General features: G+C 39.4%; 2 protein-coding genes and 1 long non-coding RNA gene across 35 annotated transcripts in view; 1 reads left to right on the top strand and 2 right to left on the bottom strand.

Annotated features, from left to right (window-relative positions):
• LOC308472827 (uncharacterized protein) overlaps window positions 1-14146 on the top strand; it is a 49330-nt gene that overhangs the window by 4966 nt on the left and 30218 nt on the right. For 15 of the 30 annotated variants that reach the window (XR_013983732.1, XR_013983733.1, XR_013983734.1 and 12 more), the window contains exons 1-3: window positions 1044-3174; window positions 5901-6040; window positions 8164-8243. Coding sequence is in view for 20 of the 30 variants with exons in the window: in XM_080998084.1 (XP_080854210.1) it covers window positions 3117-3174; window positions 5901-6040; window positions 8164-8243 (278 nt within the window). In the remaining 10 variants the exon portion in view is untranslated. Of the gene's footprint in view, window positions 1-1043; window positions 3175-5900; window positions 6041-8163; window positions 8244-8785; window positions 8928-14146 lie in introns of those variants that run through there. The other 15 variants (XM_080998089.1, XM_080998087.1, XM_080998090.1 and 12 more) reach the window with 10 other exon arrangements.
• On the bottom strand, window positions 4960-5904 carry LOC308472845. Its single transcript, XR_013983769.1, has 2 exons — window positions 5596-5904; window positions 4960-5200 (listed from the first exon to the last, which is right to left on the bottom strand). It is a non-coding gene; the product is annotated as an uncharacterized lncRNA (long non-coding RNA).
• The window catches only part of KCNQ5 (potassium voltage-gated channel subfamily Q member 5), a 272747-nt gene continuing 265079 nt past the window's right edge, over window positions 6479-14146 (bottom strand). For all 4 annotated transcript variants that reach the window (XM_080997992.1, XM_080997989.1, XM_080997990.1 and 1 more), the window contains 3 exons: window positions 8946-9077; window positions 8072-8198; window positions 6479-7547 (listed from right to left, as the gene is read on the bottom strand). In XM_080997992.1, coding sequence (XP_080854118.1) covers window positions 6597-7547; window positions 8072-8198; window positions 8946-9077 — 1210 coding nt within the window. In that variant the 3' untranslated portion in view covers window positions 6479-6596. The remainder of the gene's footprint in view (window positions 7548-8071; window positions 8199-8945; window positions 9078-14146) is intronic.

Genomic DNA, 14146 nt, shown 5'->3' with positions numbered 1-14146 from the left:
TGGAAGAAGATTGGAAGAAATTTAAGGACTATCTACAGAAATATTGTAAAATTAATGAATGTTAGAATGATGTTGGATAGAAATTAAGTGGTTTTCAGCTGTAATACTATAAGGGAATATGAAAAATGGATTATTAATAGGTAAAAATTTAACGTTACAATATTTTAAGATTAAAGATTAGGATAAACAAAGAGGGTAAGGATTTGCTGAACCAACAAACTGAACTGGAATACAAAAAAGGGAGGCGTGAGGAGGTCTGGGAAATAAGCTAATGAAAAATAAGCAATGGAAAGATCGAGTTGTTTTTAGCCATTTTTATTTTTGTACTTTTTTCTTCTTTTGTTTTTGTTTTGTAACACTTTGAAAATTTTAATAAATATCTTTTAAAAAACCCCAGAAAGTACTAATTGTGGGGTGGGAAAAGCAACACAGAGTTCAAACGTATCCCATCAAGCACCGCCTGCTACTGTGGATGACAAACACTATGACAGAGTTTAGTTGAAAGTGCATTTGTAAGCAATATTGTTTAGTTGAAACAGGTGCATAAAGACAGTAATATGTTAGCATTTCTAATATGGGTAGGTAATCTGTTACTGTGTGGGAGTATACACCTGGTGGTTTAACCCTAGCACCTGTGGAGATCTTTAGGCGCATCTAATGACTAAAATATTCACATTCAATGTGCATAGTGCAATGAGGTTGCTGAGCAGCACAGAATGACTTGGGAGTCTATTGAGTTCACAGGACCTCAGGGAATTAGGAGGCAATACTGAGACGATGTCAGGAGAGAGGGGATAGAACATGGAATAGGAGGCATATAAAAGGAAGCAATGTAATAGGAGGCTTCTAAGGCCAAGGAGAACACCCCAGTACTGATTAACGGAGAATCAAATGGCATACAATACCTGCTATGCTGGTATCCTTAGCTTTGACTGCATCATGGCTAACCAGAGGTTGAAGACTCAGATATAACGAACTTATGTGACATGTTCCACTAGCATTTATTTAAGTTAAAGAAAAAAACATATACATAATAGTTATTTTAACCTGTTTTATTAACAACAATATGGATTCAGTTTATCATGAAATTACAATTAACATTGTATTCTAATATAATGGCTTAAGCCATTTTAGCATCAGTGGAAATGTCCCTTATATTTTTCCATTACTGTCATACAACCAACCTTTAAGCACTTTCCCCTCATATTTTAGCCAGTTTTAGTTTCTCATAACACACCCAGTGGCCAAAGGTTTTGTTTGTGGAAGTATTCCATATCTGTTTGAATTACTGGAAATTTTATGAAAACCTAGGAAACAATTTAAATATTCATAGCAATTTTTGATGTTTCAGTCAATTTGAACAATATTAAAACAATTTTGTGGTAAAGAAGAGAGCTGAAGCTCAGAAAGGCAAATCTAATTATTCTGCAAATAAAGCCAGTGAAGTTAACAGAATCACACCAGGTCAGAATTGGTCTTCTTATGGTTATTTATTAAGGCCCCAATTCTAAAAACAAAAACAAAACATTCTTGTGTGTGAATCTATTGATCACTGAAATGTTCATATATTTAGGATGGACTAAGGCTGTGATTCTAAGCACATTCACAACAAAATCTTATGCATTGCAATCTTATGCATTCAGAAGCAAGTAAGTCCCCACTGGCCCAGTTAGAACATAAAACTAAGCCAAACCATGGCCAAGCATGAAAGAGTGAGTGTGTAGGTATTCACAGTAAAAATCAGTTATTTCACTCCTCGGTCCTTTTGCTTCTGCTCAGGAACTAAGCCATAGTTTGGCTTAGCAATACAGCATGTCCAAATCTGGGCTGTTGGTTTGTCTCTTACAAACCTCAGAAGATAAGCCAAGAACAAACCTTAGCTACAGCTCATGGTCTGCACGGGGTGAGACAAACCATGAGCCTGGGTTTTGGCATAATGCCAAGTCAACATGGCTTTGCTCTGGGTAGCACAACAGCAGGACAATTGTGGGATGGGGGAAGCAAAATTGTTACGGTCTTTACTGTATCAAGATGTCCACACATTCATGTTTAGGCATGCTTTGGCGAATGAGTTCAACAGGGCTTATTCCAATGTAAGTGTATAAAAGATTGTAACTTTAGGGCCAAACTACACATTACATACACATTATCCCAGTATCTCTTTTTTCATTTCCCTCTTTAATAAGCCACCTCATGAGGGAATTATTGAGAATGTCGAAATACCAGGCAGAAAGAGTTAAGCACTGCCTCCCCACATCACATTCATTTTTCTGCTCAATTATACATTCCAGTACATCTTGTAGAGAACAAGGGCAGCAGGCTATCATATACACCTTTGTGTGATGTAATTTGGCCCTTAATAGAAATAAGTCCCATTGAATACAGCACTTATACACCATGCTTCAGCTTGCTTTTGCTTATATATTTCATTTTTCTTTTTGCTAAATTTTACTGTGCTTTAGCATAACGCTTTTCTTTATCTGCTTTCTGTTACTATTTGTGCATTAATTTTTAGAGTCAACATGACATCTGGATTAACTTAGGGAAGTATTATTTTCCTCAGGAAATATTTGGAACAATGTCATTCACACTTTAAACAGATGCTTAGGAAAACTTGGAGCTCAAACCTGCATTTTCTTAACCTTGACAACACTTGTTGAGGTAAGCTAACATAATTTTTGAATAGTTCAGTACATATATAAACTCATGGGCAGTACAATTTTATAAAGTGTTTTGGATTGATTTGTCTGGTCAGATGGACAGAAGCAAGTGCCATTGTATTTAATGACAGCAGTCTGTTTAGGTATTAATATCTCATACACATTTACTGTGGTTAGTGTGATATACTGAATTCTAAGTTTGAACACTGTTATCTTTATTTAAATAAAACTATCATATGAGCAAGAAGAAAATATATATTTTAGATACTATCATCAGAATTATTATTATGTTCAGTTCTTTCTTCAACTTGGAACATGTGACATGCCTATCAAAATAAAATTAATCGTTTACATTGTAAACCACAAATCGTTCGGAAGGATCAAATTATTCCCTCCTGTTTTGTTGTTTTTACAGTTTCCATATGCTCTAATACACAGGGAGATTGACAGCTCTCAATGAATAACAATGGAGAAGTTCATTCTGTCCCTGCTCCTACACTTCATTATTATTGTGGTGAGTTCAGTAGTATTCAACATGAAAATTTGGTAATTATTTCAGCCGGAGGAAAGATGACCCACATGCTATATTGTGCATGTAGGAACTCCCATTGATGATATATGAAATCCACACTTGAACATTCATATTAAAAATCAAAACCTTCACATAATTGTTTTTTAAAATGTACCAGTGTAATCAGTGTAACAGTAGAAAAAAGACCATGTACATTTAGAATAGCATTTGTAAATCCTGCCAGTGCAAAGGGGTGTGTGTGTGTGTGCTGGGGATGGAGTGAGAATACGAATTGTTAGCTGTAACTTTGCAAAGGTATTCCTGATTTGTATGTATTTTGAAAGTAGCCAACTTTCAAATTATGTGCATAATTAAAACAAGGAGGACTCAAGCATGTCCTCTGATTAAGGCAAAAATAGCAATTTCTGGTAGGTGAATCATCTAAGCCAAGACAACCATAGTTGCCTTGTAGCAGCAACCCTCTCTAACCCATAGCTGAAATGGAGCTCCATTTAGATGCTGTTGTCTCCATAGACGTGGTGGAATGATATTGCATGTTCATCTATTTAAAATGGGAAGCAGGTCTAATTATTTGTACACGTGTTGCTTGCCTTGTGCCTTTGCTCTAGCTCCTTTGTTAAGCTAGATTTCACATAAAGCACAAAAAGGCACTATTAAACATTCAATACATAAAATAAAGGTCTATTGTCTGTATTCTATTTTTTTTAATAGGGAAAAATAGCTTTGGCTGGATAAACTGCAGATATCTAAATAAGGAAGTATTTAAACTCTTGTCTCGGAACTTGTTTTGACAGAAGTATATTTTATATAACAGAGGAAGGAGTGACAGGCATAAACTATATTCTCCTCTCCCTTCCCCCCATAGTTTGCAACAGATGCAACTCATCAACACACCTCTTTTTGCTCTGCTTTTGACAAGTAGATGGGCAGAAATGATCTGTTGGGAGGACAAATTTTGTTTAGGCACCTCCAGTTGCCTCTTTGTAAATATATTTTGCTTAGGTGCCTCCTTGTAAATATTCTGGAAAATCTGTTTTTGTTCACATAAACATTTTACAGCCATCAACTTTCAGCAAAAATTATACAGCAAATTGTAATGGTAAACTGTAGAAAATTATGTGGGAAGTGAAAGACAGCCATGTGCTTCAGTTTGCCTTCTCTTTGTATTTACCATGAGCTTTGACCAAGCAAAAGCTGCAGAACAGCATTAATCATCTGCAGGTATTATATGAATGACACAGTATAAACAATTTACAATTTGTTTGTACTTTCACATAAGATTAAGAGGAAACATCAAGAAATTTATTTTGTATAAAAGAACAATGGAGGCAGAAACTACAACAGATGTAGAGTAAACAGTTCAAATTGTTTGCAGTACAATCTGCAGCATTTAACCATGATTAAGACTCTTGTGACATTTTTATGTATAACATCATTCTCAGCAGGGCTGGCTTGTAAACGATCACATGCTCTGAGTGAGCTAGTAGTGGCATCCTTCAGTTTGTGGAATGCCTTTGGAATCACTAGAGAAGGTTGAGCACAGGACATCCTGCTCATGAGCACACACAGAATGTATATTTCGGAGGCAGGGGATATAATAAATAGAAACATTTGTTACCAATGGGAAGTGAGATTGGAATGTGCTTATAGGCTTTTAAAAGATTTCTGTGGCAAAGCTTGGGTATGACATTGTAAATATTTACTAGTATTGTTGCTTCATATTAGTCTTAATAAAATTTGGGAAGTAAAATACATTTTTTGGGGGGGGGGGGAGAAACATCAATTTCCTGGAAGCTGTGAATCACAAACCTCTGTGGATAGAGTTTGGGGACAAAGACTGTTCTGAAACATCTATTCGAAAGTCACACCCGTTTCTAGGTTCCCATTGTTAAAACCTCTACAGGCAGTTCTGTAAACCTTTCTTTTTTCCCAGCACACCTTCCAAGAACAAATACTTGGAGGATCTGACAGGTAGTCTTCACTGTCAGATGAGTTGTATTTCCTTAGTCTTTGTGGGGAGGACCAGTGGCGTAGCGTGGGGGGTGCAGGGGGGGCCGGCCGCACCGGGCGCAACATCTGGGGGGGGCGCGCTCGCACTCGCAGCTCTCTGCCCCTACCTGGCTCACTCACTCTCTCTCACTGCAGTGCTGGCTGTGCGAATCCGATCCGAGCCGCTGGGTTGCCGCCCACTGTGGAGGGGGTGGGTGCCAGGTGTGCGGTGCGGAGAGAGAGCGAGGGACTATTTGGGGGAGGGACAGTGCAGCGGCCGCCCAGCGCAGCGCTGAGCGCGGGAGAGAACCACACCAGACCAGACCAGGCAGCAGCAAGAAGAAGCTGGCAGCGGCGGCAGGTTAGGGGGCGCAAATTACTTGCCTTGCCCCGGGTGCTGACAACCCACGCTACGCCGCTGGGGAGGACAAATGATTAACCCTTCATTCCTTCTTTCTATCTACATATTTTTTTTACCTGTGCTTGTGCATACTCTTTTCTTTTTCTTTTTTTTCTTAACTCCTGAAAAATAATTATTCTATTTTCTCCCTGTTCTACTTTCCACTGTTTTTTTTTATCACTCCAACCTCATACAGTACTTTTTCTATTCTCCCCAATCTTTGCTTGTGCTATCATTCAGCCTCAGAACTTGAGGACTGACTACATCATAAAAGGAGAAGATATTACATCTGAAGCAAGCTTCTGTTTCTCCCTTGTAGAGATTTCTGCCAAAATTCTTCAGATTCACAAGAGGACCATCAATATGTTCAGAAAGTTTGAGACAAGAGAAAAATTCACATTGAAGGTCATCCCTGATAACTTGGAATTGTGTACATTTCATAGCAAAAGGGGAAAAAAGGTCAGTACTAACCTAAAAAAAGTGCTGTGCAAAATACTTTCTCAGTATTATATCTCCAAAGAGATACAGACACTAAGGAAGCTTGCAACTAGCAGCCATTTCTAATCTTTTATTATGGGTGTTCCTTCATTAGCAGCTGCATATAGTAGTTTTTTGTTGCAAACATAACTGGTCTAATTCAGGGCAAATATTTATTTTAACCAAAAGCAAAGTGCTTTATTATTTTGAGAATTTTACTTGCGTACTTTAGAAACATGGTTTCTACATGTTCAGATCTGTTGTTGTTTAATAAACCTCTAGCATTAGTTTTGTAGATTACTCATTTATACCTACTGTACTAAATGAAAGAACCAATGTACTGCAGATATAAATTGAATTTTTCCATCTCCTAAACATGCATTTTCATGCAGCTAAAAGATATGGACTCATACAACTGCCTTTCTTTCTGATTAATTTAATTTTTAAAAAAATCATTAAAAGGGCTTTCAAAATAGTCCATGCTCTGATATGTATGACTGAAAGGATTACTCAGCATGTGAACAAAATCCACAAAATGCTATTTAAGTTTGACATGAGGCAGGCTGAGAGCATCTGCACCATCCCCTGGCTTGCAAATGCTTTGAGATGATCTTGACATTCCAGTCCTTAGAGAGTCTGCAGAGAGAGTCGTTTCCACTAATGGGTGGGAAATGCCTTCGAAAGTCTCATTTTCTCTCTCTGCTTCCAATTCTTCATCAGTTATAAATAATTTTGATTCCCTCCATCTGCTGTATAATTCTTGACTACCTCTTGAGCTACTGGTGTCACTACCAGAAATCTGTACATTCAGTTCTTCGGCTGTTGACTGTATAAGGTTTTGAACAGATAGTGATTTCCCTATATCCATTTGTACTATTGGTTTCACTGAGACCAAGGGTTCCCCTTCTGTATCAAGGCTTTTTCTCCATGAGAGATCCTTTGTCACACTGGACTGTGCAATTTGTCCATTATCATTTGAAGCAACAAGGCAAGCGGTGACATCAGAAGTATTTTCCTGTGTGCTCACGGGAATAACATGTATAGGCTCCAGCCTATTGTTATGCTTTACTGATGAAAAAGGTGGTATCTGTAACGTTGTAGGTGTTGTTGGCTTAGATGTCTGGTGTATTTGGTTTAGTGCATTATTAGCTGATAGAGTTGCAGGTCCATCATTTGGCACCTGTGTGGCTTGACTATGCATAGTTGGACTAAAAGCATAGTAAGCTTGAGGGTTAAATTCATTTGGTGTCAGTATAAGCTGTAGGCCACATGGCATGTTGACACTGGCTGATCTGGATACACATCCACTGGTCTGGGCAGAGCTAGACAAATCTTTACTATCTACAGGGCTTTGATAATCAGAAGTTTGATCACATTCAAAGGTTGGCATTTGAAATGAAGCCAAAGTCAGTGCAGATACAGATCCTTTCTTCAAGACCTGTTGGTAGATATCTAGTAGTGAGTCTAATTTTGACTCTATGGATTGAACCTGGCGGTGGAAGAAGAAAATTATCTATGAATACCAAATATTATAAACCAAGCATTCATATATAAATAATCATAGAATATTAGAGTTGGAAGGGACCCAAGGGTCATCTACTCCAACCCCCTGCAATGCAGGAAGCTCAGCTAAAAACATCCATGTCAGATGGCCAACCATAATATCTGCAAAGAAAGGCTAGTTAAATTTTGGTGAAAAATGAATCCAGTGAAATTTTACCCAAATGTATGGAACTTGTGGAGATATTTCTGTACAGCACTTATGCTATGACTACAGGTTTCTAGGCCAGTTCTATTCACTTAAAACTGGCACAGTCCCACTGACACAACAAAGAAGAATAAAAGTACAAAATGCCACTGACACCTTAGAAGAATAATTTTGCACACAAAATGACTTTGGTGTAGATACCAGAGGAAATTATTTTATCTTCCATATATTAAACATGTTTTAAATTACTGAAATAGTGATAAATAAAATAAAATGGGACTTGTGATCTTTGAGAGTCATGTTACCTGTTTTTCCACCTTGACTACGCGCCCTAGCATGCTAAGGTCATCAGCTGTCTCATTCTCTGCGGTATTTTTCTCTCGACTTCTTTTATCAGAGGCAATTTGTCCCCTTCCAAGAATCTGGTCAACCCTGTAAGGTAATTAAATATACAAGTGTGCAAGATCACTTCAGCAGGTAAGAGTACTTTCATTTGGACCCTACAAACAATTTTCATTTTAGAATGAAGGTGCATTCTAAAAAAATGGGTATAGATTCTGGCCATGATGAAGGGCTTTTTTTGTTTCTACTGCGCACAGTGATTTCTCCTTTCAAACAAATGACTGTCAATTTTATCTTTTGAGTTGGCCAATTAACTGTGGGGAAAAAGGGAAGTACAGTGGTACCTCGGGTTACAGACGCTTCAGGTTACAGATTCCGCTAACCCAGAAATAGTACCTCGGGTTAAGAACTTTGCTTCAGGATGAGAACAGAAATCGTGCTCCAGCGGCAGCAGGAGGCCCCATTAGCTAAAGTGGTGCTTCAGGTTAAGAACGGACCTCCGGAACGAATTAAGTACTTAACCCGAGGTACCACTGTAGTTGCCTAGAATCAGTTTGCTACCCGTCATAACACTGATCAGAGTTGTCGAGAGTGACAACTATCTGTTTAGTGGTTAATGCACAAATATCTGTAGACAGTTGTCCACTGTTGTTTTTAAATCTGATTTTTTATATCAGACACAAATGAATTTGTGGGCACAATCTGCAAAAGCTCAAGGAAAATTAGTATCAAGGAGACACAGTAGTGTTAAAACACAAAGCTTGGTTTTTGCCAAGCTAAAGATAAAAGGCAGTTTATATGAAGGAACTTATTTGTAAAAGGATTTCCATCCCTTACCTTGATTGAAGACTTTTAATTCTGCACAACATATCCAGGTGGCCTGCTGAATACTGTTCTATGACATCTTTAACATCATAGGGACGCAAAGTTTCTTTAAATTTCCTTTTGGCAACATGAAATTTCATGATTCTGTACAAGAAATACGATCTAGATTAATTATCCATATGCACTTTATACATCAAAACAAGGCCATGAAAGTGGCCCATCAATAAGCTCACACAAAATAATCAGCAATTCTAGATAGGCTAAGGATGATAATATTTTTACTGAGAACTATTTAGGAAATTAAATGTGCTTAAGAAGCTCCATTCCATGGGGTAGTATTCAACTAAATATTTGTGCTAGCACAAGGATTAGTGCTAATGCAATGGAACTCGCATCCCCCCTTTGCTTTGTACATGACCTGCACTATTTCTAAATATATTCTGAAGTATTGGGGGAAACCTCAGAACACATTTAGCGGACACAAGGAGGAAGGAGATGGAGAAAAATTATTGTGCTGATGTAACACTTCCCTTAGCACTACAGCCCATTATTTCTACTGTACTATGATAAATGAAAATATAAACAAGAAGTGGGGAACCTCCAGGCAGTGGGTCAAACATGGCCTTCTATCTGGCTCTCATAACTCCCCCCTTCCCAATGCCATAACCCCTTTCTTGCCACACTCCTCACTGGCCTACTTCGCGCCTTTAACTGCCTTTGCCTGGAACTGGGATAATGCCTCTTGCTTGCCAAGATAGAGGATGCTGCATGGTATGTGAGTGTGTGCAGAAACCCCTGGCTTCTGCACGACTGTAATGTGGTCAACTATTGCAAACTACTGTAAGAGTTATAGCCACTGTCTCACCCTGTTTTGGCCATGAGCCCACAAACTACAGGCATGCAGTTGCCGGAAGGTTGGCCCCAAGAAAATGTGGTTCTTGGGTTGGAGAAGATGTTCCACTCTTGATACCAACTGTCCCAATATCATGCATATACTGAAGCATAAGCACTTTCCATAGACTGAGAGAAACTTGTGCAGCTTTATGTGAATGTAAAAGTGAGATTGTTTTCACTAATGCCAAGAAATAACTCCATCCCAAATAACTTCATTAGATTCTGCAAATGAAGTTTTATTCTTAGCACCCAAGCTATGTGACAGCAACAGACCTGTGTTTTCAGTGTACCTCTGTCACAGTTATGGCCCCAGCTGTTGTTGTTGTTGTTTAGTCGTTTAGTCGTGTCCGACTCTTCGTGACCCCATGGACCAGAGTACGCCAGGCACTTCTGTCCTCCACTGCCTCCCGCAGTTTGATCAAACTCATGCTGGTAGCTTCAAGAACACCATCCAACCATCTCATTCTCCGTCGTCCCCTTCTCCTTGTGCCCTCCATCTTTCCCAACATCAGGGTCTTTTCCAGGGAGTCTTCTCTTCTCATGAGGTGGCCAAAGTATTGGAGCCTCAGCTTCAGGATCTGTCCTTCCAGTGAGCACTCAGGGCTGATTTCCTTCAGAATGGAGAGGTTTGATCTTCTTGCAGTCCATGGGACTCTCAAGAGTCTCCTCCAGCACCACAACTCAAAAGCATCAATTCTTCGGCGATCAGCCTTCTTTATGGTCCAGCTCTCACTTCCATACATCACTACTGGGAAAACCATGGCTTTTACTATACGGACCTTTGTTGGCAAGGTGATGTGTCTGCTTTTTAAGATGTTATCTAGGTTTGCCATCGCCTTTCTCCCAAGGAGCAGGCGTCTTTTAATTTCGTGACTGCTGTCACCATCTGCAGTGATCATGGAGCCCAAGAAAGTAAAATCTCTCACTGCCTCCATTTCTTCCCCTTCTATTTGCCAGGAGGTGATGGGCCCAGTGGCCATGATCTTTGTTTTTTTGATGTTGAGCTTCAGACCATATTTTGCGCTCTCCTCTTTCACCCTCATTAAAAGGTTCTTTAATTCCTCTTCACTTTCTGCCATCAAGGTTGTGTCATCTGCATATCTGAGGTTGTTGATATTTCTTCCGGCAATCTTAATTCCGGCTTGGGATTCATCCAGCCCAGCCTTTCGCATGATGAATTCTGCATATAAGTTAAATAAGCAGGGAGACAATATACAGCCTTGCCGTACTCCTTTCCCAATTTTGAACCAATCAGTTGTTCCATATCCAGTTCTAACTGTAGCTTCTTGTCCCACATAGAGATTTCTCAGGAGACAGATGAGGTGATCAGGCACTCCCATTTCTTTAAGAACTTGCCATAGTTTGCTGTGGTCGACACAGTCAAAGGCTTTTGCATAGTCAATGAAGCAGAAGTAGATGTCTTTCTGGAACTCTCTAGCTTTCGCCATAATCCAGCGCATGTTTGCAATTTGGTCTCTGGTTCCTCTGCCTCTTCTAAATCCAGCTTGCACTTCTGGGAGTTCTCGGTCCACATACTGCTTGAGCCTTCCTTGTAGAATTTTAAGCATAACCTTGCTAGCGTGTGAAATGAGTGAAATTGTGCGGTAGTTGGAGCATTCTTTGGCACTGCCTTTCTTTGGGATTGGGATGTAGACTGATCTTCTCCAATCCTCTGGCCACTGCTGAGTTTTCCAAACTTGCTGGCATATTGAGTGTAGCACCTTAACAGCATCATCTTTTAAAATTTTAAACAGTTCAGCTGGAATACCATCACTTCCACTGGCCTTGTTATTTGCAGTGCTTTCTAAGGCCCATTTGACTTCACTCTCCAGGATGTCTGGCTCAAGGTCAGCAACCACACTACCTGGGGTGTACGAGACATCCATATCTTTCTGGTATAATTCCTCTGTGTATTCTTGCCACCTCTTCTTGATGTCTTCTGCTTCAGTTAGGTCTTTACCACTTTTGTCCTTTATTATGGTAATCTTTGTACGAAATGTTCCTTTCATATTTCCGATTTTCTTGAACAGATCTCTGGTTCTTCCCATTCTGTTGTTTTCCTCTATTTCTTTGCATTGCTTGTTTAAGAAGGCCTTCTTGTCTCTCCTTGCTATTCTTTGGAAATCTGCATTCAATTTCCTGTATCTTTCACTATCTCCCTCGCATTTTGCTTGCCTTCTCTCCCCCGCTATTTGTAAGGCCTTGTTGGACAGCCACTTTGCTTTCTTGCATTTCTTTTTCATTGGGATGGTTTTAGTTGCTGCCTCCTGTATAATGTTGCGAGCCTCCACCCATAGTTCTTCAGGCACTCTGTCCAGCAAATCTAAATCCTTAAACCTGTTCCTCACTTCCACTGTGTATTCATAAGGGATTTGGTTTAGATTGTATCTTACCTGTCCAGTGGTTTTTCCTACTTTCTTCAGTTTAAGCTTGAATTTTGCTATAAGAAGCTGATGATCTGAGCCACAGTCAGCTCCAGGTCTTGTTTTTGCTGACTGTATAGAGCTTCTCCATCTTTGGCTGCAGAGAATATAATCAATCTGATTTTGATGTTGCCCATCTGGTGATGTCCATGTGTAGAGTCGTCTCTTGTGTTGTTGGAAAAGCGTGTTTGTGATGACCAGCTTGTTCTCTTGACAGAACTCTATTAGCCTTTGCCCTGCTTCGTTTTGATCTCCAAGGCCAAACTTGCCAGTTGTTCCTTTTATCTCTTGATTCCCTACTTTAGCATTCTAATCCCCTATAATGAGAAGAACATCCTTCTTTGGTGTCACTTCTATAAGGTCTTGTAAGTCTTCATAGAATTGGTCAATTTCAGTTTCTTCAGCACCAGTAGTTGGTGCATAAACTTGGATTACTGTGATGTTAAAAGGTCTGCCTTGGATTCGTATCGAGATCATTCTATCATTTTTGAGACTGCATCCCAGTACAGCTTTCGCCACTCTTTTGTTGACTATGAGGGCCACTCCATTTCTTTTACGGGTTTCTTGCCCACAGTAGTAGATATGATAGTCATCCGAACTGAATTCGCCCATTCCCGTCCATTTTAGCTCACTGATGCCCAGGGTGTCAATATTTATTCTTGCCATCTCATTTTTGACCACATCCAACTTACCCAGGTTCATGGTTCTTACATTCCAGGTTCCTATGCAATATTTTTCTTTACAGCATTGGACTTTCCTTTCGCTTCCATGCATATCCACAACTGAGCGTCCTTTCGGCTTTGGCCCAGCCGCTTCATCAGCTCTGGATCTACTTGTACTTGTCCTCCGCTCTTCCTCAGTAGCATGTTGGACGCCTTCCGACCTGAGGGGCTCATCTTCCAGCGTCATAACTTTTATATGCCTGTTGTCTTTGTCCATGGAGTTTTCTTGGCAGGGATACTGGAGTGGCTTGCCGGTTCCTACTCCAGGTGGATCACGTTTGGTCAAAACTCTCCACTATGACCTGTTCATCTTGGGTGCCCTGCTCGGCATAGTTCATAGCTTCTCTGAGTTCTTCAAGCCCCTTACTGTACATTTACTATATTACACTATCACATGGAAATTGTTCCAAACATTTTCTTGTGTGTTATAAAAGGTGCTTAAATTTTCATTTTGCAAAAGGAAACTTTGTGTATTCATTTTGCTTCTCATTAATTATTAAATTGTTACTGTTTATTGGAGTTAGACCAGCAGCTTATTCATTTAATTGCTTTGGTTGTTTCTGTTTTGAAACCCAATCCTAGAACACATTCGCTGAGGGTCTACCTCCTCCACTAGAACCTTTCTTTCATAACTCCAATTCATCATTCCAATAAAAGTTGTCAAGCTTCAGCAACTTTGGGAGGCTAGATAGTTTTGATTATGATGAAATGAGGCAAGAAATAGAAATCAATTATAAAATATATGTTTTTCTCTTAGTAATGAGGGAAGAAGTACTTTGCTGCTGGCTTATTTCTAATGTTATTTTATTCTGACATATTTTCCAATACAATTTATGAAAACGCTACATAATTTGTCATCAGTGAGATGTTCAAAAGATAAAAAAGCACTTTTCTGACATAAGTATTGGTCAACTGAACTATTCCTTACAGATGGCAATTTGCATCATTTTCAATACAACACGTTGATGGATATGTTCAGCAGAGCCTATACTTCCAAGTAATGTTAGATTTAGATAAACCGAAATTTCCTCTACATTTCATAACATACTATTTGGATCATGGGACTGAGAGTGGGGAAAAAAACTGCTGGAGATGCCTGTGACAAAGCAGACTCTAGTCCACATAATCTTATGACACAATAAATACGTTAGTAATTAAAGTGCCTCAAGATTCT

Source organism: Podarcis pityusensis (assembly GCF_964106645.2).
Source record: "Podarcis pityusensis genome assembly, chromosome: 3".
NCBI lineage: Eukaryota > Metazoa > Chordata > Lepidosauria > Squamata > Lacertidae > Podarcis > Podarcis pityusensis.
The sequence above is the reverse complement of the archived record's forward strand: the minus strand, read 5'-3'. Positions and strand labels throughout refer to the sequence as shown.